Source organism: Anastrepha ludens, chromosome 3 (assembly GCF_028408465.1).
Source record: "Anastrepha ludens isolate Willacy chromosome 3, idAnaLude1.1, whole genome shotgun sequence".
Taxonomy (NCBI): Eukaryota; Metazoa; Arthropoda; class Insecta; order Diptera; family Tephritidae; genus Anastrepha; species Anastrepha ludens.
This window is the reverse complement of record NC_071499.1, coordinates 121,335,700-121,360,746: the sequence shown is the minus strand read 5'-3', so window position 1 is coordinate 121,360,746 and position 25,047 is coordinate 121,335,700. Positions and strand designations below refer to the sequence as shown.

Below are 25,047 nucleotides of genomic sequence, written 5' to 3'. Positions count from 1 at the left end.
ACGCACTAACTCATTAAAAAAACGGCGCCATCAAAAACATTTTTACGACGCCAGTGTTGTTCATTTTGGACTTCTCCTTGTATATATGTAAGTATGATAGATGTACTTGCTAAGACATAACAGTTGGAAAAACTAACATTGCTATCTGGTCACCCGTTACTTACATTTTTGCTGAAATAACTTCATAATTTATTCACTTAGTTACGATTTGTTTTTTATTTTTCATTTTATTTTTTACCAGTAACAGCAATCATACCTAATTTTTAATCTTTATACTATTAATTTTTTATTTTTTTGTTTTTTTGCTACCGCAATTTTTATTTTTCTACCATACTTTTTCTCAGCAATTTTTATTACTGATTTTCTTAAACTGCTATGCTCGATTTTTTTGTAATAACTTAAATAATTATTGCACAGCAACTAAAAAGTCTTTAACGCTTATTTACAGTAAAAAAAAACCAAAAACAAAAAAATCACTGTAACTAAAATAAATTTTCACTAATTTCCATAGCCACGCGTCCTCTTGCCTTACAGCGGGCAGCCGTGCACATAGCTCACATTACGGAAAATCGCCGCCGCCGCCGCAGAAGTGAGAAAATTGCAAGGATTCGTTGTGCTAAAAGTCGATAATCCCGTCGGACAACAACCCAATCCTGTGCCGGAAGTGCCATCGCCCACAAATTCTTTTTCTAGTGTCGCTTGATGACGCAACTGCTCGAGCCGCAGCTGATTTTGACGCTTCCATTTAGTGCTATTGGGAAATGACAAAGTGACAATTTTAAGAAAATCCAAAAAATCAATAAAAAGAAAAGCAAAAAATTCTACTCACCGTCTATTCTGGTACCAAGTTTTCACTTGCGTCTCGGACAATCTGAGCGTCTCTGCCACATCGCTGCGATCGGCAACAGATAAATATTTCTGACAACGAAATTTACGCTCCAGATAGGAGAGCTGTGCATGTGTGAAGGCGGTGCGTCGCCTTCTTGGCTTGCGCCCACTTTTATTCAAACTCAAACCCAGTTTGCTGCTGTGCATGTGCTCGCCAAAACCCAAACCACCACCACTACCACCACCGCCGCCAACATATCCGTGCGATGGCAAGTGTGTTGTGGGCGGTTCCAAATGATTATTGGTGGATGCGTTGGAAGTGGTGGCGGTGGTAGAGTTCGGATTGTGATTGTTGCCGCGCTCACCGGCGTTGGGTGAATGCTGATTCGACTCAACGCTGGATTCGCTGACCATAAAATGCAATTGTGCGCTGTTGTTGGCTGTTGTGCCATAGTGATGGCTATGCAGCAGATCCGAATCGGGTGAAGAGCGATCTTCAATGTCGATTTCTGAATTCTCATCGGAAAGATCTGAGTCTGGAATGTTAGAAAAGATGGGAAAATTTAGCATAAATCTAATAAAGAGTACGAGAATGAGCTAGAAACTGTTGAAAAATCTTAAAGTCATAATACGATTTATGGGAGATTTATCTCCATTTGCAAATTAGTTATTAAAATGAGCAATTTTTGTATTTTTTCCAAAAGTCGTACAATTTTAGCACAAACATAAAATAAAAACTACAAAAATCTTGTTTCTAGCAGCTACTGCCCTATGATTCAGTTTTTCACTTCTTTCCAGCATAACTGAGCCTATTCGCCAGATCACTAAACCACTAATAGAATTGCCTGGTATTAGCAATTATAATATATTTCATTATTTTTCGTCAAAGGACTGTCAAATCACAAACTGAGACATTAAAAATCTATATCCTACAACATGTCGTATATCTCAAAGTCGTCCAGAGCAGATATCGCGTTTTTTGCAAATGACTCCAATCTCTAGATTTGCGTATTTAATCATCCTCTCTTTTACAGCAGTGATGACTTTGTCATCAGGAACTGTAGAAACTAAAATTATTTAAGCATTGCCACCCTGAACCGTCAAATATAGGAAGGAACTGAAGTTCACTTTAAACAGTAATCGAAAAAAAAATAACAGCGAATTCGCTCTGTTATTCATAGCCACGAATGATAGATACCATATGATCTGAAAGTACGGGGAATGTTTAAATTAAACAAAACAGAGTTAAATTTCAGGCAAATTTATTTTATCTCCTTCAAAATATGACCCGTCTGAAGCAACACACATGTGCCAACGAACGGATGGCTTTCAGCTCCTTCGTCACATTCTCTTTAATCTCCTCTATCGACTGAAATCTCCTTCCGCGAAGTGGTAGCTTTAACCTGGGGATACAAAAAGAAGTCGCACGGGACCATATCAGGTGAATACGGTGCTTGCACGATGGTATATACTTGGTGTTTGGTCAAATAATCCAGGAGCTCGGTGCGATGGCACTTTATCATCATGCAAAATCCCAGAATTGTTTGCCCTCATTTCCGGCCGGCGAGGCAAACACTAATGAAAGGCGCTAAAAAGTGGCAGATGTGTATCTTACAGTCCTCCCAACATAAGAAACAAATATGGACCGGTTCGTTTAAATTAAATTAAAATATATTACCAACACAATCTCAGTTTTTTCGTAAACAAACTAATTCATAACCGCCGCTACGTCAGCTCATCAGCTGATTCTGTCAAATACGCTGAGAACCGGTTAACGGTCTGATATTGGCCACACCTGTTCAACTCTTTTCGCCATGATTAATTGAATCAATACCTACCGTTGACAGAATATAGAGGAGTGAGCAAATCGCGGCTCTTACTGAATTTGGCAGAATCAGCTGCTGAATTGACGTAATATTAGACCTTCTTCCATTTTTCTGCCTACAAGCAATGATTAATTTTTCTTTTCATTCTTCCTTATCCTCTTATTAATAAATTGCTTTATCCTTTTAATCATAAAGTAGTCCAATGGATTCAAATCGTCGCTTCTGAGCGGCCATTTGTCATTACCATTTCTGGTGCTGGCTGGTCATTCAAATTTTGAAAATTTTCATGGATCTGTACATTGGTGCCCTATGGGACACCAGGGCAGGGATTCAAAGAAAATATGATGATGGCAATGGTTCAGCTTGAATAAATATCGATCAGCTGATTGATCGATTTTCGAATGTTACTAATATTTGATATTTGTTCCAGCAAAAAGCGACACATTTTGTAATTATCTAACCATGAACTAAATTTCTGACACATTATGAATAGTATTTAATCTGCCAGAGACAAAAAACCTTTAGTTCAAAATCCAAACGCACAAGCGTCTAGCGAAAATCAATTTTCAGAATTTTTAAACGCCATTGACCCTCACTGTGAGCACGAAACTTCAGACGATAGAAAAAGTTTATAGTTAATAATAATATTGTATAAATTGAATAGCGATCGTGCTTCTGCAAGCAATGGCAAAACCTCCGCGTGCGTGCCTGCTATGAAAAATCGTTTCATAAAAGCAATCTGTCATGCGAAGTCGGCATAAAACTGTCATACACACGCCACAAATTGAAGAAGAAGCGCGGCCAAAAGACTTAATGAAGAATCGATGCGCCAACTATATATAACATATATAAATACAGGGTGCATATAACTATGGGTGCTATAACTTCCCGAAACCATTGTTTTCCTTTTTGCCCTTTTTCAGATAAGACAAGAAAAACTACAAATTAACTCAAGAAATGGAGATGCATGCAGTTATCGTCGCTTTATGATCAAATCACACCGATTTAGAATTCTTTAATTTTCTTAAGGGCGTCCCTCATTCGTTCATAAGGTTCGTCGGGAATTGGAAGCATCAAGCAGCGGCGCAGGAAAGTTCTGACACTGTCCGATCTGTAGAATTTATTCAACAAGAGCAAGCGATCATTAACGAGGATTCTTCAAAATGAATGAGGGCCCTAGCGAGGGAGCTTAATGTTTCTAAGGGTCTTATCTGCGTAGTGGCATTTGAAGATCTCCGGTATAATTCCTACGTAATACGCAGAAGGGAGTTTGTGAAGGAGCAAACATGAGAAGAGCGAGTTATCCGAACAAAACCAATTCTAAACAAAATTAAACAGCCTGAGGTGCTTGAGAAGTTACGGTTTTTTTCTGACGAAAAAAATGTCGACCAAGACCAAAAGTCCAGCCGCAGAAATTAGCAGAATAACAGACGGCTTTGTTCCAATCTTACAGAGGTTTCTGTTGTCATGCACACGAAGTTTCTAACCACCTTTATGGTTTTAGGTGCTGTGAGCTACAAAGGAAATGTCATTAACCACACTTCTTAAATCAAGGACTCCAATTAAATTCTGCTGCATATATCGAGGTTCTAGACACAGTAGTGACACCCTCGGTTGATAGTGTACGCGGTGACGGTCAATACATCTTCCAGCAAGACTCTTCTCCTTCACACAAAGCGATAGCGACACAAGATTGGATGGCTGAAACTTTCAATGACCACATAATACCGCACTTATGACCGCCTAACTTTCCAGATCCCTCCAGTAATCCCCTTAGACTACTACGTATGGGGCGTGGTTGAGCGTGTAGCCAGTAAAAATTTTCATAACACAATTTCTTCTCTGAAGGCTGTACTTGATTCGGTCATGCAATCATTTCTAGACCCGGAACAGGGAGGTCATTGCAGTTAATGGAAATTATGTATATTGAATGATTTTATGGATATATAATAACACATGGGCTCAAAAGTCCCGGGCCGAGCACATAGATGGCACTAGTTTTATCGCATTCACTACTTTTTCAGTTAGTACTAACCTTAAAAAGACAGCTGATAAAATTTCATCATATTCTCATTAGTTCGTGAGTTATTGTGCTAAGAGTGACGCTACTTTTGTTATTTTCAAATTAATGGATCAGAAAGAATTTCATGTTTTAATTTTACACTGCTTTTTGAGGGGGAAAAACACCGCTCAAGCAAAACAATGACTTGAAAAGTGGTATTGGGACTCCGCTCCATCAGAAATAACAATAAAACGATGGTTTTCTGACTTCGAACGTGGTCGCAGAGACACCGATGACACACAACGCAGTGAACGTTCAAATGAATGATTGAAAAGTGAAGTTGCGTGAGTTAGCCGACATCGTAAAGATATCAAAAGAACGTGTTGGCTTTATATTGCATGAACTTTTGACTATGAGAAAGCTCTGTTCAAAGTGAGTGCCTCGTTTGCTCACTATCGACCAAAAGCAGTGGGGCTGTTGATTCTGCGCAGTGTTCGACTATATTTAAACGTAATAAACCGGTCGATATGTGACAATGGATGAAACATGAATCCATCACTGCACTTCTTAATGAAAACGATCGTCTTCCGAGTGGACAGCAACTGGTGAACCACGTCCAAAGTGCCGGAAAGCACAACAATCGGCTGGGAAGGATATGGTCTCGGTATTTTGGGATGCGCGTGGTGTAATATTCATCGACTATCTTGAGTAGGGAAATACGATCAACAGTGAATATTATAAAATGTTATTGGAGCATTTGAAGGGCGAAATTGCAAGGAAACGTCTGCATATGGCAAAGAAAAAATTTTGTTTCATCAAAGTGACAAAGCCACAAGTCAATCAAAACAATGGCAAAACTACATGAATCGAACTTGAATTGCCCCCACATTCAGCGTATTCGCCAGTATTCGCCAAATTTGGTTCCCAGCGACTACAGATTGGTCGCAGACCTAAAAAAAAATGCTCGCCGGTTAAAAATTTCGCTCGAATGAAGAGGTTATCGCTGAAACTGGGGCCTGTTTTTGAGGCTAAAGAAATATCGTTCTACCAAAGTGATATTGAAATGTTAGAGCGGCGCTGGAATAATTGCGTTGTTCTTGATGGAAATTACGTTGATGACCAAACTAGTTCTGAACAAAAAAAAACATGTTTTCTTTGTTAGGCCCGGGACTTTTCAGCCCATGTGTAAAAATAAAAGCTACAGACTGTGTCAGAAAAAAGGAACCGCGATTATTCATGAAGTATAAAAGATATATATTTTAAAAATTTTTTACATGAAAGGCCGCCGTAGCTGAATGGGTTGGTGCGTGACTACCATTCGGAATTCACAAAGACAACGTTGGTTCGAATCTCGGTGAAACACCAAAATTAAGAAAAATATTTTTCTAATAGCGGTCGCCTCACGGCAGGCAATGGGAAACCTCCAAGTGTATTTCTGCCATGAAAAAGCTCCTCAAAAAAATACAGGGCCCGCCATCTATCGTTACGGATTTGATCTAGGTATTATTTGAAGAATGGTAACACTTAGCTGTCATCTGATTTGACAGAAAATTAGTTTTATTCTTCCGCTGAACGAAAATGGTTGTGTATACGCTCAAAGGACCGACCACCCAATGCGTTTTCGCTTCGCTTCATGGGCGTGGGATCGACTTGAAGATGATGAAGACTTTTACCGAAAAATCATCTTTTCGAATGAAGCTCATTTCCATCTCGGCGGGTATGTTAACAAGCAAAATTGCCGCATTTGGGGCTCAGAAAACCCTCACGCACTCGAAGAAAAGCCGATGCATTCACAACGAGTCACTGTTTGGTGCGGATTTTGGTCGAGAGGCATCATTGGTCCATTTTTCTTCGAAAATGAGCGAGGAGTGGCCGTAACCGTCAATGGAGAGCGTTACCGGGCCATGTTGAACGAATTTTTGTTCCGAGGAATTGAAGAGGAGGATTCTGGGGGCATTTGGTTCCAACAAGATGGCGCTACTTGCCACACAGCGAATGTTACGATCAATCTTTTGCGCACTGTCTTCGAAGATCGCATTATCAGCAGAAATTCTGATATCGTTTGGCCGCCTCGGAGCTGCGATTTGACGCCGTTGGATTATTATCTTTGGGGTGCCGTCAAAGACCAGTGTTATGCCAACAAACCAGCAACAATTGATGCACTGAAGACCAACAGCCGAATACAATCGAAAATGTGTTGAAAAATTGGACCGATCGTATGGGATGGTGCATGGCTAGCCGAGCCAGCCATATGAATGAAGTGGTGTTCCATCATTAATCGGAAGGATTGTACTTCAAAATAAAAAAAAACAGTTTGGAAAAATATTGAGTAGTTTCTTTTTTATAGCATTTTTAATTCCGTAAAGTTATATGGCGGACCCTTAATCTGCCTTTCGGAGTCGGCTTGAAACTGTAGGTCCCTCCATTTAGGGAACAACATCAAGACTCACACCACAAATACGAGGAGCAACTCGGCCAAACACCCAAAAAGGGTGTACGCGCCAATTATATATATATATATATATTAGGCCGGGTCGATTTGTGGGAGGCAAAAAAATCGCCCATTGCTCTGTGAAAATCATATTCTAGGGATCAAAATAAGATACTTTGCCGAAGGAACCATACCTCTAAAACGAATTCTGATGTCCCCCAATTTGGGTCGAACTTTTTAGTTTCTTTTCTATAACTCACTTAAATTAATTTTTTTCATTTACATATGTTCTGACTAAATAAATTTCTTAAGAGAAAAAATAGATATTATTATACAATAAATAAATAAAAATAAAGAAAAAACATAGCCATTTAGCTGATTTTTTCATGTAAAGGCCAAATATGGTGATATTTTTAAATTAGGGGACATCAGAATTCGTTTTAGAGGTATGGTTCCTTTGGCAAAGTTTCTTATTTTGATCCCTAGAATACGATTTTCACTGAGCAATGAGCGATTTTTAAATCGACCCGCCCTAATATATACATATATATATACATATGTACAAAACTACGAGTCGCAATTACTCAATAAGCCGTGTAGTCTCCATCGTTGTCGAGTATAGCCTGGCATCTTCTAGACATGCTTTGAACCAGCTTTTCTGCGTAGCTCGTCAGCAAACAGGACTTGACTTTGCATCATGGACTGGCCTTCCGGCAGGATGCATTTTCATAGTTCCCCACACATTTTCAATGGGGTTGGCGTTTGGGGACTGGGAAGGCCAGTCCAATACTGTGACGCCATTTTCTTGTTTTGTTGTTTCTCATTGTGATTTTCCGAGAGCGGTGGTTTTGACTATGTGGGACGGTAGGATATGCTCGCCTCTTTCAGTCGACGTTCGATGGTGTTGATACTCACATGTATTCCATTTTTAGATAGAACTGATCGTGCTTGGCGTAGTCACAAAGAAGGGTCCCGTTAGACGATCCCTTTATCCTGCTTTTTTTCGTCACTCGCTTCAAGCCGCGGTCGGAAAAGTCACCAACATTTTTGTACACCTTATACCGCTGATTCCACATCACAGCAAACTTTTTTGATTTGTTATTATTTTTGCAGCCACATGGTACGATAATTTCGGCCCTTTCGAATGCGTGCATAAAAATACCGCCTCAAAACGCTTAGCATACTTCTTGCAGATTTTTGTTTGGTTGCGTTAACGGGAAAGTTTCGATCGACACTAATCTGAGTTAGTACTGGCGTCGTAGTACTTGAATGGGACTATTACGTAGCAAAAAGCAGAATGAATCTTGAAGTTACAAGAAAAAAACGGGTTCTTTTCTTCTGATACAGACTGTAACTAGTTCTGCTCTCAAGTTGTCCTAAAATACCCTACGCACCCTGTTTAATAGCTTTGCATTATTAAATGTTAAGCGGTTTTGAAGTGACTGTTAGACTCCTAATGACTGTTAGAGATTACCTTAAAATAGAGGAGTTCTTAAAAAATGCCATTACGCATAAATTAATCGACGCTATTCAATTAATTTCAATAAAAGTTAAAAATTAATAGCAAACAGCCACATAAATCAGCGAAAGGCACACAAAATTTTCAACTTTTTAAATTTCATGCACAATAAGCAAAAGCTAAAGGAATTCCAAGTACGTGTGCGAGTCCAGCGGTTTCAGCTGACGTTGTGACAGCAACTGCTATTTTGCTCATTAGTCTCCCGTTGGGTTGCTCGTGTAAACGCTTAGCCGCCCAAGCAGAATCTAATACAGTTTGGGCGTATAAAAATAGCACATACACAGCTCAGGCTGTCATATGGAAGCGCTGCTCGGGCAGACGCCCACTCAAATGAGCTGATCATCATTCATATGCATGTGTGTGTGTGTATATGTATATGTATAAGTATGTAAGTAAATATGTAACTTGTCAGATTCGCCATCACTTAAGCGCACAAAGTGGCTATTGCTTTTGTATGCACGTATGCCTGTATGTATGTATGTGTGTGTATATCTTTCAAGACTATTCAATTTATTCGTAGTATATAGTAAAAGCAAGTATAATTTGCACATACACACTTGTATATAGTAACTATACATAAGTAATATGCGCGTACAATTTTTATTATCATAATTTAATGTATTTTTAAGTGGGCGAACGTTCACAGCAGTTTTGTGCACTTTAGCGCACACAAAAAACACACAAAAAACATTACAAATGTCGAATAATAATCGAAGCATCCATTAGGCAACACTTGAAGTACCTAGTGGAACTCGTGCCTTGCCACTTATACTTGCCACATATATATACACACACATATGTGCAACATATGCCACATATACAAGCAAATTGGTGCATCTCAGCCTTTCAATCACTTCACTTTAACTTTGGCTTCTTCAAATCACCATCAATTTGTTGGCAAAGGAGAAAAAAAAAGCCAAGCAAAGCAAAGGAAAAAAAAAAACAAAAACACCAAACAAAGCGCATATAATAGGAATCAACATTTTATTTATATCCGCCGGAGATATGTGTATATCCTGCGGATATAACCCTACAACCTAAACATAGCCTTTCATTCATGTTATGAGCGTGCACATGTATGCATGCATGCATGTATATGTGTATGTGTGCATGTGCAAATAGACATGTGTATAACTGCTACGTACGGCACTCACCGCACCACAGGCTGATTATATTCACGTGTCGTCGTGGTATTTTTTGTGTTTTTTTTCTGTTTTCAATTGTTATTTTCTGCTGGAATTTTCAGCTAAAAGCGATTTTTGCTTGAACCCACTCAAACGTATTCATTCTAATTTTACAAAAGTCAGCCAACCAGGCGTGGTGGCTTGAACAGTGAAGCTCGTATGGAAAAAGTGCGTAGGCCATCACGCGTGTCTGCTGCGCAGCAGGACACACTCGAACATGCAGGATATGTGCTAACAACTGAAAGCCTTGCATATGGAAAAAATACATATGTGTGAGTGTGTGTGTGTGTGTCATTTCAGCATATTGCAATAGCGACGATTATTATTTTTTAACCCCTATTGACAAGTTCAGATTTATATGCTCGTACTTATAAAAATTTTGCTGTTTGCGCGTTTGCCTGTCTTACCTTTGATTCTGGACTTTTTTTTTTGGTTTTTTTTAAATCTATTTTTTTGTGTGCCTCGCACTTAAGAAATGCTCACGAACTGTCATGTGAGCTAGTAAGTATGCGCTGCGCTTAGAAGGCCTGGTTGGACATGAAACTGTCATTGGAGTGACTTCATGATATTTAGGTTTTTGGAAAAAAATTTCTAAATTTTCTTACCATTTCTCTAGCAAAGAAACAAGGGCTCATGAAACAATAATTAACGGGTTATACACAGTTAGAAGGCCGAAAAAAGCGAATTTTTAAGAATTTTTACTGACAAAATTTTAAATTTATTGATCTAAAAATTTGTACACATATTATGTTATTTTTTAACTGTTTTTTAAGACTTAGTATGAGTAAAAGTATTTATTTGGAAAGGAGCTACAGCTGATCTCTGGGAGCTCCTCTCAAAAAGACCTTTATATCTCTGGATCCTCTAAAATTAAAAATTCAAACAGATTTCGTTAAAGTAATGTTAAATCTAGTACTTAATCGAAGGAATAAGTAAAATAAATTCTTTTGACAAAATGGTGGCTTCTCAAAATAAAATCGAGTTTTGACTAAAATGGGGGGGTAAGGGTTTCAGCGGAAAAAACACTATTTTTGGGAATTTTTTTCTTAAATATGGATTGAGCAAATTTATTTTAACCTTTTGTACATTGTTAAGCATACTTTTAACTATATTCTGTAATTTTTTCATCCGAAAATACTTAAAAATAAGCCGGTGACAGATCATGTCCGGGAACGTCTTGAAAAAAAAAGACATTTTGCAGTGATCATTGTATCTCGGTCGGAAATTATCTGAACCCAAAACTAATTTAGTGAAAGTATCATTAAATCTTCCCCTTAACGTTGTCCGCTTTTTTTTTTTCTTCGTTTAAAAATATTTGGCGGCGGTCTAAATTGAAAACTTCTATTTTCAACGAAAATTTCCGCCATTTTGTGGGCGGGAAACCCCCTTCATGTCAAAAAAAAATATAAACTAAACGTTGGGGGGAGGTATTTTATGTGAAGAAAATGTGTGCCAAGTTTGGAATGAATCGGTCAAGTAGTTTTTAAATGGCAGTGATCACCGACTTTAAAAAGTAGTTTTGAGAAAAACGCGTTTAAAAGTTGTCAGCCGCGCTGCCTTCCCGAACGCTCGCACCTGTCAGATGCGAGACTAATCGGACAATAACTCCAAAAGTTTTGCTCAGGTCGGCTTACAATTTTGGGAATATATTCTTGAAAATTTAAACTATAAGATAAGACAAAAAAAATCGATTTTTTGAAAGTGCCCCTTAAGAGAGAACACCACTGTGAACGCGTGAAAATTAAGTGATTGTGATGAATTTTTTTTTATAAGTAGGGATGATTATTTGAGGATCGGACAAATTTTAATTTATTTAACATATATTCAACTATACTGACAAAAATTTTTATTAAAAAGTATTAAAAATTACAATTGTTATTAATATTAATGCAATGACGTTATAAAAAACTGATGCACCGTGGAGGCCACGATACAGCGGTGAAAAATCACCTGAAAGCAAAAAACCAAAAGAATTCTGAATCTACGTATACATCAATGGCTGTCGTCGTACGTGGCGGTTTTTTTTGTTTTGAGAAAATGGTGCAGGTTTGAAAAATGAGTTTGTCTTTTTACCCTTTTTTTTGTTTTCGAAAGGATTGATTTTCTTTGGCCGTTGTAACTCACTACCTGCACTTGTTGTATTGGATAAAATTTCGTCAATTTTCAAGATTTTAAGTTAAGTTAAGTTAAGAAAATGCAAAAAAATCGATTTTTTTGAAAAATCACAGTGGTTTTCCCCATTATGTTATTTATAAAAAAATATTTATGGGTGAGAAAAAATCTTCGATTAATTACTAAATAATATATATATTCAAGAAGTTCGTGTTAAAACTTGAGACTAATCGGTGTAGCCGTTTTCGAGTAATGTTGGTCCAAGACTTTGAAAACACCATTTTGAGAAAAACGCGTTTAAAGTTTGAAAAGCACTTTACATAGGATACAATTTTTTTTTTTTCAAATTTGCGTATAACTTCGAAAATATTCACCGGAACGATATTAAATATTCAGTGTGTATTCTTAAATATATGTACATTAAGAAAATAAGATAAAAACGATTTTTTGAAAATTCTCACTGTATATAACCCCTTAAAGGTAATGTAAGATGACTGCAAAGTTCTGATTTGGAAGCCTTTTTAAATATGGAAAAAACACAACAATCGGATAAAAATATGGGCCAAATGAGCCAAAAGCCTCACTGAACCAGGTTACTTGCTATACTTTTTCAGTTAAAGTTCTAAAACTCCCTTAGTGACTCCTTCTCTGATTTGCTTGAAATTTCGACACGAAATTACGAAAGCATTAGCCTTTGTAATCGTGCAAAAAACACAAAAGTCGTTAAAAAAAAATCGGAGAAATTAACCTAAAGCCTCACTGTACCAAGTTGCCCTTGCTAAATTCTTTCAGCCAATGCCCTATAACTCCCTCAGTTTTCCTCTAATTTTCTTGCAAAGTTTTTTTCTTGCAGGTTTGCAAAGAAATAATCGCCAAGATTTTTTCATTTCTTCATTGAAGTGTACAACATTCAGAGAGGAGATATTGTACAGACACAATTTCTTCTTCTTCTCCACAGCGTCTGCAGAAGTCATTGTAAGGTACACCCATTCTACTGGTTAGGACGTCTGTAGCACAGTGATCCGTTCTAACATCTGTGAGGGCGCTGGTAGTTGAATACAAGCAGGCATTTTGTTATTTTAAGACTCAGTTTTGGCCAGCGCACTTTGGAGAACCTGCATTTAGTAGTCAGAGATCATTTTCTTTGGCATCCGCGATTATGCTCAAGTCAATTGCAGTGTATAACTCGTTTAGAGGAATTCTTATGTTCTCTACCACTCGCTGAAGGTCAAGCTCAGAGCCTTTCTTTGCACACTCATCCGCTCTTTCATTTCGCTTCACTCCAGAGTGGTCGGGGACCCAGCAAAGTGTGGTACTGTGTTGTTGGATAAGCGAGAGCGGCCTCCTGCATTCTTTAAGACATCTTGAATTGATGCCCGTTGAGGCCAGTGCCTTGGTCGCTGCTTGATTATCAACAAAAATGGTAAGGCTTGCACTGGAGGTAAGTTCATCAGTCTTATCGTTTTTACTGCTTTGTCGTCTATAGCGTAGATCTCAGCTTGGAAAACGCTACAACAGTCTGGGAGTCTAACCCTGTTCAAGTGTCACTGCCCATCTTTGAGCCGCCAGTATAAATATGGGGAGCACTGTCGTCTGATATGACTGCATCCTGTCAGGTATACGTATTTTACAGTCTCTGTTCAGATGTATCTTGTGTTCCACAGAGAATAGTACTGAGGCATGACCATGCGTGTTTTCTTTTAGTATGCCTGCTGCTTTAATGCTTTTATTGCATATTATTCCTACTGGGCAAGTGCGGACATAGCACAACTTACTTGTACTTCTCCCAGAAATTTCCGCATTTCTTTACCTTTAAGGATTTCCGCTTGTCGACATTCATGTGCAAATGCGGATATGTGGAAGTCTATTTGGTTTGAGAGAACTGGAGTTGATTTTTGGACGAAAAGTCACGTCAGAACAATTTAGGAAGCAATTACTTGTCAATAACCATCTTGCACTTTTTATCTAGGCAAACCCAATTATGAACAATTGTTCGATGTACATGAAAGGTATTTGCTATGGTACCTCGCAAATGCTACATTAGAAACAGCGAAACAAAATTTTGCTTCATTAGCTTATTCCCACTCAGTATAGCTCTTTCCTCCTTCACCATGCACTCGATATAACGGTAGTCATTGAGCATTTAGTACTTGTATGAGGTTGGGGAATAAGTTCGTAGAGTTTTTACTGAAGACTTTTATTTAAACAACAACAATAATTATATAAATAAGTTAGTATATATTCGCCGTTGCTGTTTACAACCTCTTCCCACCTCTCCACCAATTTATTGATGCCGTTCGGCCAAAAATCGCCTGGTCCGGTGTCAAAGAAGTTGTTGAGTCAATTTTTAAGGACATCTCTGCTATCGAAGGTAACACCCTTCATATGGTTTGACAGGGAGCGGAAAAGATGGTAATCGTTCGGTGTAAGGTCCGAAAAATACGGCAGATGCTGAAGGACCTCCCATTCGAACTCTTGGAGTGCAGCTTTGACGCCTTGAGCAACATGGGACCTGGCGTTGTCGTAAAGAAGTATGGTTTGACCATGTCGATCAGGTATTTTCAGTCGAATAGCCTCATTCACGTGGTGTATCTGGGCAATATAGAGTTCCTTGTTGACCGTGGCATTCTTTTCGAGCATTTCCCTTTGCACCAAGCCCTGACAGTCTCACCAAACACATATCATGATCTCCTTAGGATGAAGATCCGGCTTGACTCTCGGCTTAGGGGTATCTCTTGGAGCCACCCCCTCCTTTGTTTGCTTCATATGCTGATGTATAGGCACCATTTCTCATCTCCCGTCACGATGCGGTACAAAAACCGCTGTTTATGGCCGCGAGTTGCTCTATGGCGGGCCAGGTTTTCGCTGATCCCATTAAATGAAGGTGATTGAAAATCGTTTTATGATCGCAGTTCATTTTTCTGCCAATTCACGACTTCAAAAGTGATTTGAGACGTTTTTCATCGAATCCAGAAGGCCTATCCCTACGTCAAATTCGCCATTTTTGAACTGTGCGAACCATTTTCGTACTGCAAACTCGCCTATGACATCTTCTTCATACACGTCGCAAATGTCCCGGGCTGCTTCGGCAACTCTTAGACCTCGATGAAAATCAAATAAGAGCAGGTGTCGAAAATGTTGATTTTTGCCTCCTGGGTATTACATTTCTAACCCTCAAAACTAGTAATAAAAAATTAAATAGCTCGAAAATACAATTAACGTAGTTTTGTACAGCAGAAAAAGTTTTATCGATTGAATGCTTATCCTTTGCCAAACAACAAACAAATCAAAATAAAAATAAAACATAAAATATAAAAACGCTATGAACTTATTACATACCAATACATCTTCGTAAAGCCTGACAGCTCATTGCGACACCATCTCAGGTATCTACCTTCGCTTTGCGCAAAGCTCTACAAATCAGCATTTGAACTCTTCATTCGCTCACCTCAACGCTGGTATCTAAGTGGATTTCATACTTTTAATTTACATCTATCAACAGCAAAATGTGTGCTAGCTGTTTAGTTTCTGTCATGACGGGAGGATACTTAATTTTTTCCGCGTTCGCTGCAAGGCCCTCTAACCTCTTTTGATATCTTATCACTTCTTCTAAAAACGCGTCTGATATCAAACAACTTGGAGAGATAACACCAATTCTGGTGTAGCGGTGAAGTTACCCAGTGCGGGTCTTTGCGCCAAACATACGAAATTCTAACATAGAGCCTAAAGTAGGTAACTTTTCTTGCTATCGAAAAATAGCTTTAAAACCAACAAGACGATTTTGGCGTCCGATCCTGCGTTCAAGGATATGTTCTAGTTGGTGGATTGTATATCTAATACTTGATTGATTAACAAATTGTGAAGCCAAACTGATAAGATGTAGTCAACTCACTAATGGTCTCTCAAACAATATGACTTCTAGAACCGACAGTATTCAAAATTCCAATTCCGTAATACTTGGTGTAGATGACATGCTAAGCGTGTGACTAATCCATCGGCACTTTCTGCGTTTGATTTGCTATAGGATGGGTACCTCATTCGTTGGTCTCCATCGTTGCTAATGGTGTTTGGCCAGAATATTCTACGGATAACGGGAACGCCTTTGTTGACGAAAAATTGTAGTCTCTGTATGATGGTGTTGTAGATCAGCCATGTTTCACTTCCGTACAGCAATGCAGACTTTACACATAAGTTGAATATTCGCAGTTTAGTATGCCTGGAGATTTGCAAACTCGCCCATATTGTATACATTCGCCCGAAAGCCGCCCTTGCTTTGTTTAGCCGGCAGTTGACATCTTCATCTGCTCCGCGGCCTGTAGTTACAGTGCAGCCGAGGTAGTAGAAGCTTTTGACAAGTTCCATCGGACAGTTGTCAACCATTATAGGTCCTGCTTTATTGGTCTTGGCGATGTGCCAGCGTGACTAGTCTGTAGGCCTTCGCTGGCATTTCAGTGAGTTTGTGAGAGAGGAAACAGATGTCATCGGCGAAGTTCAGGTCCTCAAGATGTCTGGTGAATCTCCGTACAATGCCTCATTTGTGCAGGGTCAATTGGCTCATAACGTCGTCTAGGACGATGCCGAAGAGGAGGAGACAATTGTGGCTTAAGCCTGCGTTGGTGGTCGCTGATGTTGCTGTTGCACTGCTAGTTCGGAGTTCTCGTAATGGGCTCTGATGAGGCGGATTATTTTAGCGGGAGCTCTCTTTCTACTCTCTGCAGGCGGAACTATGCTTTTGCTAATCAGTACGCAATAGTTATTGGTCTAAAAGTAATTAATATTGTCTGGTCTAGCTAAGTGTATTTGGACTGTACTGGCAGTAGGTTCCGGGCCCGATCTACAAGACGGATATTAGCTCTCAAGTTCCATTGTTTTTGTCAGGAATGAGTCTTTATTGTAAATTGTTGCTGTAGCCAACTGAATAGCAAAGTCCCAAAGTCACTTAGTGTGTCCAAGTGACGTCGGTTAGCACGAGACGAGAAAGACGAGAAAGAAATGACTGGAGGGCTTTGTTAAACTTGGCCGAAATAGCTTAAGTGGTTATCGCGCCAATCAAGAAGAAAAAGATGAAGAGTATTCGTCATCGCTTGAAGGCTTTCAAAATGATAGAAAAATGTTTGTCTCTTTCGGCCGCCCTCGGTTGTAGGGCATCTACAAAGACGCACCTCACATATTTGAGTAGGGTCTCGGCCACAGAAAACTCGATGATAAGAGTTAAAAAAATTTATATTTTTTAATCTAAAGGTTCAAAAGTAACAAAGGCGTCGGCTTTAATGTGCCTTAGTATGTACCTTAGTCCAACACCTATTTTTTAACAGAAAAATATCCATAAATTTTGCCACTGACAAACAAATTAAAAGAGGTGCCCTAATTTCTTTGAAGGAGTATATAAATTTATATAATTGGCCCTTACTTCCTTTTTGGAGGTTTGGGCGAGCTATTCCTCCTATTTGTGGTGTGCGTTGTTGTTCTACAAATGGCCGTCCAGGGATGGGCTTACAGTTTTAAGCCGACTCCGAACGACAGATAATTTTTTTTTACGAGGAGATTTTTCATGGCAGAAATACACTCGGAGGTTGGCCATTAACTGCCGAGGCACAACCGCTATTAGAAACAACTTTTTTGCTATCATTTGGTATTTCATGCACGGATATTCGAACCTACGCACTTCGAGATGGTAGTTACGTACCAACTCATTCGGCTACCGCGACCGCCGTGTGTATTTGAACGAGTATTTCCAGTGTAATTATTGAAAATAATTTTGAATAGTAAACTTTCTTTAGTTTCTTTTTTTATAAAAATTAAAAAAATCATTTTTGCGTGTAAATACAATGCAATAAAAACCTTTTTATGCAAATTAAAATTCTTAAAAATTCAGTTTTAAATTGTTTTAAATCTTTTATTTATTTACTTTTTGTCATGAAATGTACATTTCCGAAGAATTTAACTTTAAAAACTTTTTCAACTCAGTTTGGCTTGTGAATTTTAAAGTTAAGCCTAGACTCTACACTTTTATTTTCTAGCAAAGCATTCAACCTTATACATATGTATTCATGCATATCTTCTATTCCTAACAAACCTCACAATCGTCATTTACCTCAAATATGTATGTGTGCATTTTTTATTTATTTAATTAACTTGTCTTTTTAACAACTTTTAACATTGAGTCCTTCAAACGGAAGTCACTCCGAATTCATTTTCGTTAGACAGCAAATATTATATGTAATCGCAATAAAAGCAAGCACTCGTCAACGGATATAATTCGCAGTTAAACTTGCAATTAACTCATAAATAGTTTTTTAATTGCCTGAACAATGGGTAATGTTGCCACTCGTTGCAAAAAGCGAAGCGCATTCAACTTGGCCTGATATCAGTCATGTGAGTTTTATTCATAATTACCATCATGACACTTTTCAAACACACAGGCACTCTCATTTTTTACGCACACATGCACATATAACAGCGCATATGGGTAATAATTGTACATACATATACACGCAACTGTGTAATTGGTTAGTGGGGAAAGAGTGTGGGGTTAGTTTACATTTTAATTGCCAACAAAATATCAGAGACACCAGCATACACGAACGCATAGCGCTGCGAGTGCATAAGTTGCATTCATTTCAAAATTGCATACAGCTCTCTAGTTTTCCAGCTTCCCCGCCGTCTCTTGCATTCTCCAAATTCACAGCTACTCTGTGAATTCTTTTTTGGCATCCTTGCTGCAAAACAGATTCAACTGAATGTGTGTGTGCTTTGGTCTTTGCTGCATGCTGGTTGTTGTTGTTTTTATTGTTAGCACTGAAAAGTGGTTGTACGTGACAAATTGCTTATGAACACGTTAACATTTTGAATTCGACAAATTAAATTATTACCTCGAGCGTTTCGCATTTCTATGTACTCGTATGTATTTAGCGTGATTGCGCCTCTGTGAGTTGTGTAATGTTTTATGCATGTTTTGTTGGTTTTTGTATTTTTTGACTTTTGCGTCAAAAAGATTTTTGGCCTATTAGCGCTTTTTGTATGCGGTTACTTTCAAACAATACGTCGCTAATTGGCTGCGAACTGTGAGCTGAGTGATATCCCTATAGACCTTACATATCGACACCTGGGGCAAGTGTTCTAAGTGAAAAATAATAAGTGCCCAGGGGAGTCACAACAAAATAATTGCTTCTAACTCAATGGAAATCTTATTCTCAGCCTCCTAGACTGGTTAACGGAAGTAGCACGGGTACACCCCAGGCAATGCTTCTAACTTCAAAGGATATCATAACCTCTTAGGCTTCTGAATTTTGCATTGAATGTTTACCTGCAACTTAAAGCTTTAAAACAAATAAGTTTGGAAAGCTGCAAGATGGCACCAGCAACGGCCATGAAGATATTATTTTTACGGATAAAAACATTTGTACCGTGGAAAAAGTTGTTAATAAACAAAATAACAAAGCCCTTTGCCAGAATAAAACAAGAACCACTAAGCAGTTCAGGCAGTTCATCATCCAGCATACGAGTACGCCATGATTTGTTGCGGAGTATCCGTTAACCCCTTGCCGTGCCATTTAGCTCGACGAAACTCGGTGCTGTTACGCGTCAACGCGTGGTAAACAGATCAGACTGATGCGCGAGATGATGCAACATCAATTATGACATATAGATAGAAACTAACATTCAATCACGACCCAGACTCGTGATGTTTATGTTTGATCCGACATCTGTACACGACCTCGGCTCGTGATGCTTACGTTTGGCTCGACGATCTATTAACGAGCCTGGCTCGTCATATTCATGTTTGGGTGAAAATTTTCATCACGATTCAGACTCGCTAAAGCACGGCAAGAGGTTAAAGGTGTCGTTTATTTTTCATTTCGATTTAAGCTCTGATCACTCTCCAATAATAGTAACTTACGGGGCAACTGTGCCGAGCAAACAAAAACCCTATAAAATTATTTCAAAAAATACTAATATAGTTGCATTTAAAAACTGGCTTGAGAATCGAATAAGTTTGGATATACCACTAAAAGCGAAAGATGAGATTGACTTAGCAGTTGATAAATTTACAAATACCATTCATGAAGCGGGATTTCTTCTTACTTCTGAATCAAGCAGAAACGATGTAAAAAAACTATTTCTTCCAATTGAAATAAGACGACTCGTCAAAGAAAAAAGAATATGCAAATAATTCTGAGCACAACCTGTGGAAGGCAACCAAATATCTAAAGAGGCCCACTAGAAGAACCACTGTCATAGAAGATAGTAACGGCCACCGGTGCCGAGAAAATAAAGAAAAAGCTGAAGCATTTGCTCAACATTTTTAATCAGTTTTTCAACCAAACTTGATTCCCTATAACGAAAATACTACTCAGGTACATAACTTTCTGGAGTCGTTAACCCTCGAGAACACGCGCTATGACCATTTTGCTCAAGTTATTTTTCATTTCGCGAAATTTTTATGTTCTATGTAATTCTGGCACTAATTGTGGTGAGTACCTTCGCTAGTAGTTGTGCTTCGTACTTTGACGAGCATTTTTTTCGATTAGTGCACGTTCGGACGTGTAGGCACGGTTGATTTTTAAGAGCGGCATTTTGCTCATTGCGCGAGAAACAATGTAAGTATTTCTTGATTTATCTTTTTTGTTGAAAACCTCGGGTTGTGAAAAAGGTTGCTGCCCCAATTTTGAATAGTGGCAGAAACATTACCATGGATAATTATTTTACTTCAATACCTTTAGCAGATGAACTATACAAACAATATAGAAACGACCATTGTGGGTACAATATGAAAAAATAAAAAGGAAATTCCACCTCAATTTATTTCAGCAAAAGGCAGGCCGCAACCACATACACTGACTGCATTTGCCGAAAATAACGTTCTTGTCTCTTACGTTCCAGTGAAAAAAACGAAAAAAGTTGTACTTATGCTATCATCACTTCATGCCGATGGCCAAGCTAATGATGAAACATCTGAGAACAAACCCGAAGTAATAACCTTTTACAGCCAGACGAAAGGGGGTGTAGGCACTGTTGATCAAATGAAAGGCACATATTCAGTTTCCAGGATAACCTGCAGGTGGCCAATGCGCCTCTTTTTCACGCTTATTGACATTACTGGCATAAACGCACAAATAATTTACAAATCAAATACATGCAATTTAACCCAGAGGAGGACGTTTCTAAAGGAAATTGCCCTGGAGCTAATAAAGCCACATATTTCTAATCGGCAGGCCATAAAAACTTTACCTCGTGATTTAAGAAATACTATGGATCGCATTGTACCAGCAAAAGAACCTGAAAGCCAACACCTACAACCTGGCTTTTGCGTGCTTTGCCCCAGGAGTAAAAACAGACGTTCGAAAAAAGGCTGCACTTTATGTGGAAAATTACTTTGCACGGAACACGTTAAGTATATGTGTCCATCTTGCCTCGAAAGCAACGTAAATGTCAATCTTATCGAAGACTGATTTTTGTCTTTTATTTATTTATTTTGTTACAAGGAGTTTTTTTTGTTAAAATACTAAAGTATGAATGTAAAATTTTTGGTTATGTCTTGATTGAATGAATTTATATAATTTTACAGTGTGAATTTCTTAAATAAAGACATAATTGCAAAAAAATGACTTGGTATTATAACTATGTTAAAAATGAAATGTTTAAAAATCGTAATCCATTAAAAAGTTACATTCTTACATGAAGTGAGCAAAATGCTCATGCGCGAGAGTCCGTGCTATCTTACGAGGCGCGTGTTCTCGAGGGTTAAGCTTGCCCATTCGCAAAACTTCTATTAAGGAAGTAGCGAATGAAATTAAGCAAATAAAGCTTAAAAAATCTCCAGGTTTTGACAAATTTGATGGACTTACCATAAAGAACCTGCCTCCAAAATGTATTAGACTTCTTACCTATATATATAATGCGATGCTTAGATTCAACCACTACCCAAGTCAATGGAAATTCGCCGAGGTAATCATGATACAGAAACCTAACAAACCAGAGCACTGTCCGTCTTCATATCGTCCAATTAGCTTGCTGGTGACCTTCTCTAAGGTATTTGAAAGGATACTTTTAAGAAGAATGTTACCTGTTTTAGAGGACTGCGATATAATACCTAAACATCAGTTTGGGTTTAGGAATATAAACAGTATTGCACTGCGGTATTTTTAGATATCAAGCAAGCATTCGATAAAGTTTGGCACCCAGGGTTACTCTATAAAATAAAAAATTGGCTTCCAGCTCCTTACTATTTAATTATAAAGTCATATCTTAGTGGTCGTACGTTCTATGTCCATGAAAAAGATGAATCTTCAGAGTTGTACTCAATTAATGCTGAAGTCCCTCAAGGGAGCGTATTAGGCCCCGTTCTATACACAATATTTACCGTTGACCTACCGATTAACAGTAACATAGATGCTGCAACATATGCTGATGATACAGCTTTTATTGCCACAAACTGTAATCTAAATGACGCATCACTTCACCTACAACAACAACTGAATATGGTTGAAAAATGGCTAATGATTTGGAAGATGGAGGTTAACACTCAGAAGTCTGTTCAGATAACGTTTACTTTGAGAACCGGGAATTTCCTCCTGTATTTTTGACTGGCTCTACCATACCTGAAAGTGAAACTGTCAAATACCTCGGAGTACATTTGGACCGAAGAATGACCTGGAAAATCCACATTAAAGAGAAACAGAAACAACTCAAGTTTAAAACGAAAAAAATGTACTGGCTCACAACTTAGTCTCGAAAATAAAGTACTGCTCTACAAAGCTATCTTAAAGCCAGTATGGCCATATGCAATACAGCTTTGGGGAACAGCGAGTAACTCAAACATTGAAATCCTGCAAAGATACCAGGCTATGACTTTACGAAGCATTGTTGGTGCCCCTTGGTATATAACTAACTTCGAAATTCACAAAGACTTAAATGTACCTTATGTTAGAAATGAAATCACCAAAGCCTCTCGAAGATACCTAAACAGACTGTCGTACCATGAAAACTTACTAGCAAGAAATCTTCTACACAATAGCATGGATGTCAAACGCCTTAAAAACATTCATATTTTGGATCTCCCAAACAGATTTGAAGAAACATAATTGATTTGTAGCGAATACAACTGTTTTACAATATATTGATTGGTCTCAATGGAGCGCAATCAATCAACTGGTAGATTGCAAATAAAATTTATTCATAATAAAAAAACAAAAATTTCTTTTTTACGAAGAACGCATAAAAACTGGAGCAAACGTGTGCCTACATTCCGGCTTTTATTTCTGGGGGGGTTAATGGGACAGTGGTGCGAATAACCCAGCCTCTGCTCTCCAAACGACAACCTTCACCTACTATCCTAGACTTTTTGTTCTGGTCGTGGTACACCCTGTTTTTGCTAACGAGGCTCTGTCGACCTCTCCATTAGCAAGCAAGAAATTCCCACGTTGTCAGCCTGCTGGCAAACCCGGTATCCAAGGACCCAGGCTCGGATGCAGAAGTTCAATTTCCAACTTATGATAAGCTTATGGATTACTGAAACCGAGAAGTCCTATGTTCCACTTAGAAACCATGGGAATATATACGAGATGGGGTTCAATAAGTACCCGTGTTAGAAATGAAGACACAATTTTTCCAAATTTTGTTTTTCAACATAGTCACCATTCAGAAAGATACACTTCTCCCAATTCTCCGGCCATTTTTTTAGCCTTTTCAAAATATAGGATTTGTCAAACTCTCCAAAATATATCTCTGTCTCGGCGATGACTTTCTCGTTTGAACTAAGTTTTTTCCCCGCTTTACGTTAGGAAACAAGAAAAAGTCACAGGGGTCCAGATCGAGTGAAATCGGGGAGTGCGGCAGCAATTCAAAACGCAATTCATGCAATTTGGCGGCGAGAACTCCGGATGAAAGTGCTGCTGCGTTATCGTGCTGAAACTGTGCCTTCTCGTTCGCCAAAACGGCCTTGTCTCTTTTAATTTTTTGTGAAAGCGGTCCAATAACTCACTTTAGTATTATCCAGGGATCGTTCGTCCGTTTTCTAAAAAATCCATGAGGATGGGGCCGTTCGTCGCCAAGAACTTTCCTGCCGTTGGGACTGTCTTTGCCTTCTTTGGAGCAGATTCACCGGGAGAAATCCATTGCTCTGACATATTTTACATTCAAATTATGAATTATTTAGTGTAACTCTGACGAGGAGTCGACTCTATAATCAGCTTTTTGGGCAGAATTATTGCCGTCGATCCTTCAAGCAATGCTGAAAATGAACACATTGCCACGAAAAACGTTCCTCCTGTAGGAACGATTTGAAGAGAAATGAACTTGCATACCATCAGTAATCAAATCGTAGTCAAACTTACTTGGTCACAACTAGGCAAATTGTTCCTAACTCTAATGAAACTTCGACTAAATATTCTCTACAATGAGGCTAAAGTTGTAAGGATGGAAATTAGTAGGTAACTTTTATTCAGATGACCATCTGAGCACAAAAAACACAGGATCAATGCCGCCTCAATCACAGCAAACTCATAACAAGACAGCTCGAAAGTATCTCGAATATCTCTTCAAATGAGTAAGCCAGAGTCCATGTTGTCCCTTCATAGGAAATTACCACAAAGTGTACGCTTTGCTACCTATATTTGAAGGCACAATTGATAGTAGACAGGTCACACCAAACCCAAAAATGATGCAGTGGGGGAAATCAATTACCAACAGAGGTACGCCACCTAGTGAGTCGTGCAGGTTATAAATAATTTGATTAAGATAAATCCAGGTGAGATTAGATTAAGATGGCGGTGAAAAGGTAAGTGGCAACTAACTAAGAGGCCTTTTGATACCACAGTCTTCAGTTGGCTTCAACTAATTAACGCAGTTTATAAAATTTGGTGCAATTATGCAGTCGGTGATTGGACAAAATCGGTGCGTAATTGCACTCGAATGCCGAGAAAGTGGTCCTCCGATTCTTCATCAAACATTTACACAGAAGGTGATTTTCACTTGAAAACCAAGCCTTGTTTGGAGGAATCATCAAGGAATTCGCTCTGCCTAATTCATCGACGACCGCGTTTCTGGCGATGCTTCAATAACCGAGGATCAAAACTACCGAGCGCTTTATTTATCGACAGCTGATTGGAGACGCCATTGAATAGAGTTCTGTCTTGCTTAACTAG

General features: G+C 38.6%; 1 protein-coding gene across 1 annotated transcript in view; it reads right to left on the bottom strand.

Moving 5' to 3' along the window:
* Window positions 1-313: 313 nt before the first annotated feature.
* The window catches only part of LOC128858944 (homeobox protein B-H2), a 31,557-nt gene continuing 6,823 nt past the window's right edge, over window positions 314-25,047 (bottom strand). Inside the window, exons 2-3 of the mRNA XM_054095556.1 lie at window positions 830-1,364; window positions 314-751 (exon numbers count right to left, since the gene is read on the bottom strand). Coding sequence (XP_053951531.1) covers window positions 529-751; window positions 830-1,364 — 758 coding nt within the window. The 3' untranslated portion in view covers window positions 314-528. The remainder of the gene's footprint in view (window positions 752-829; window positions 1,365-25,047) is intronic.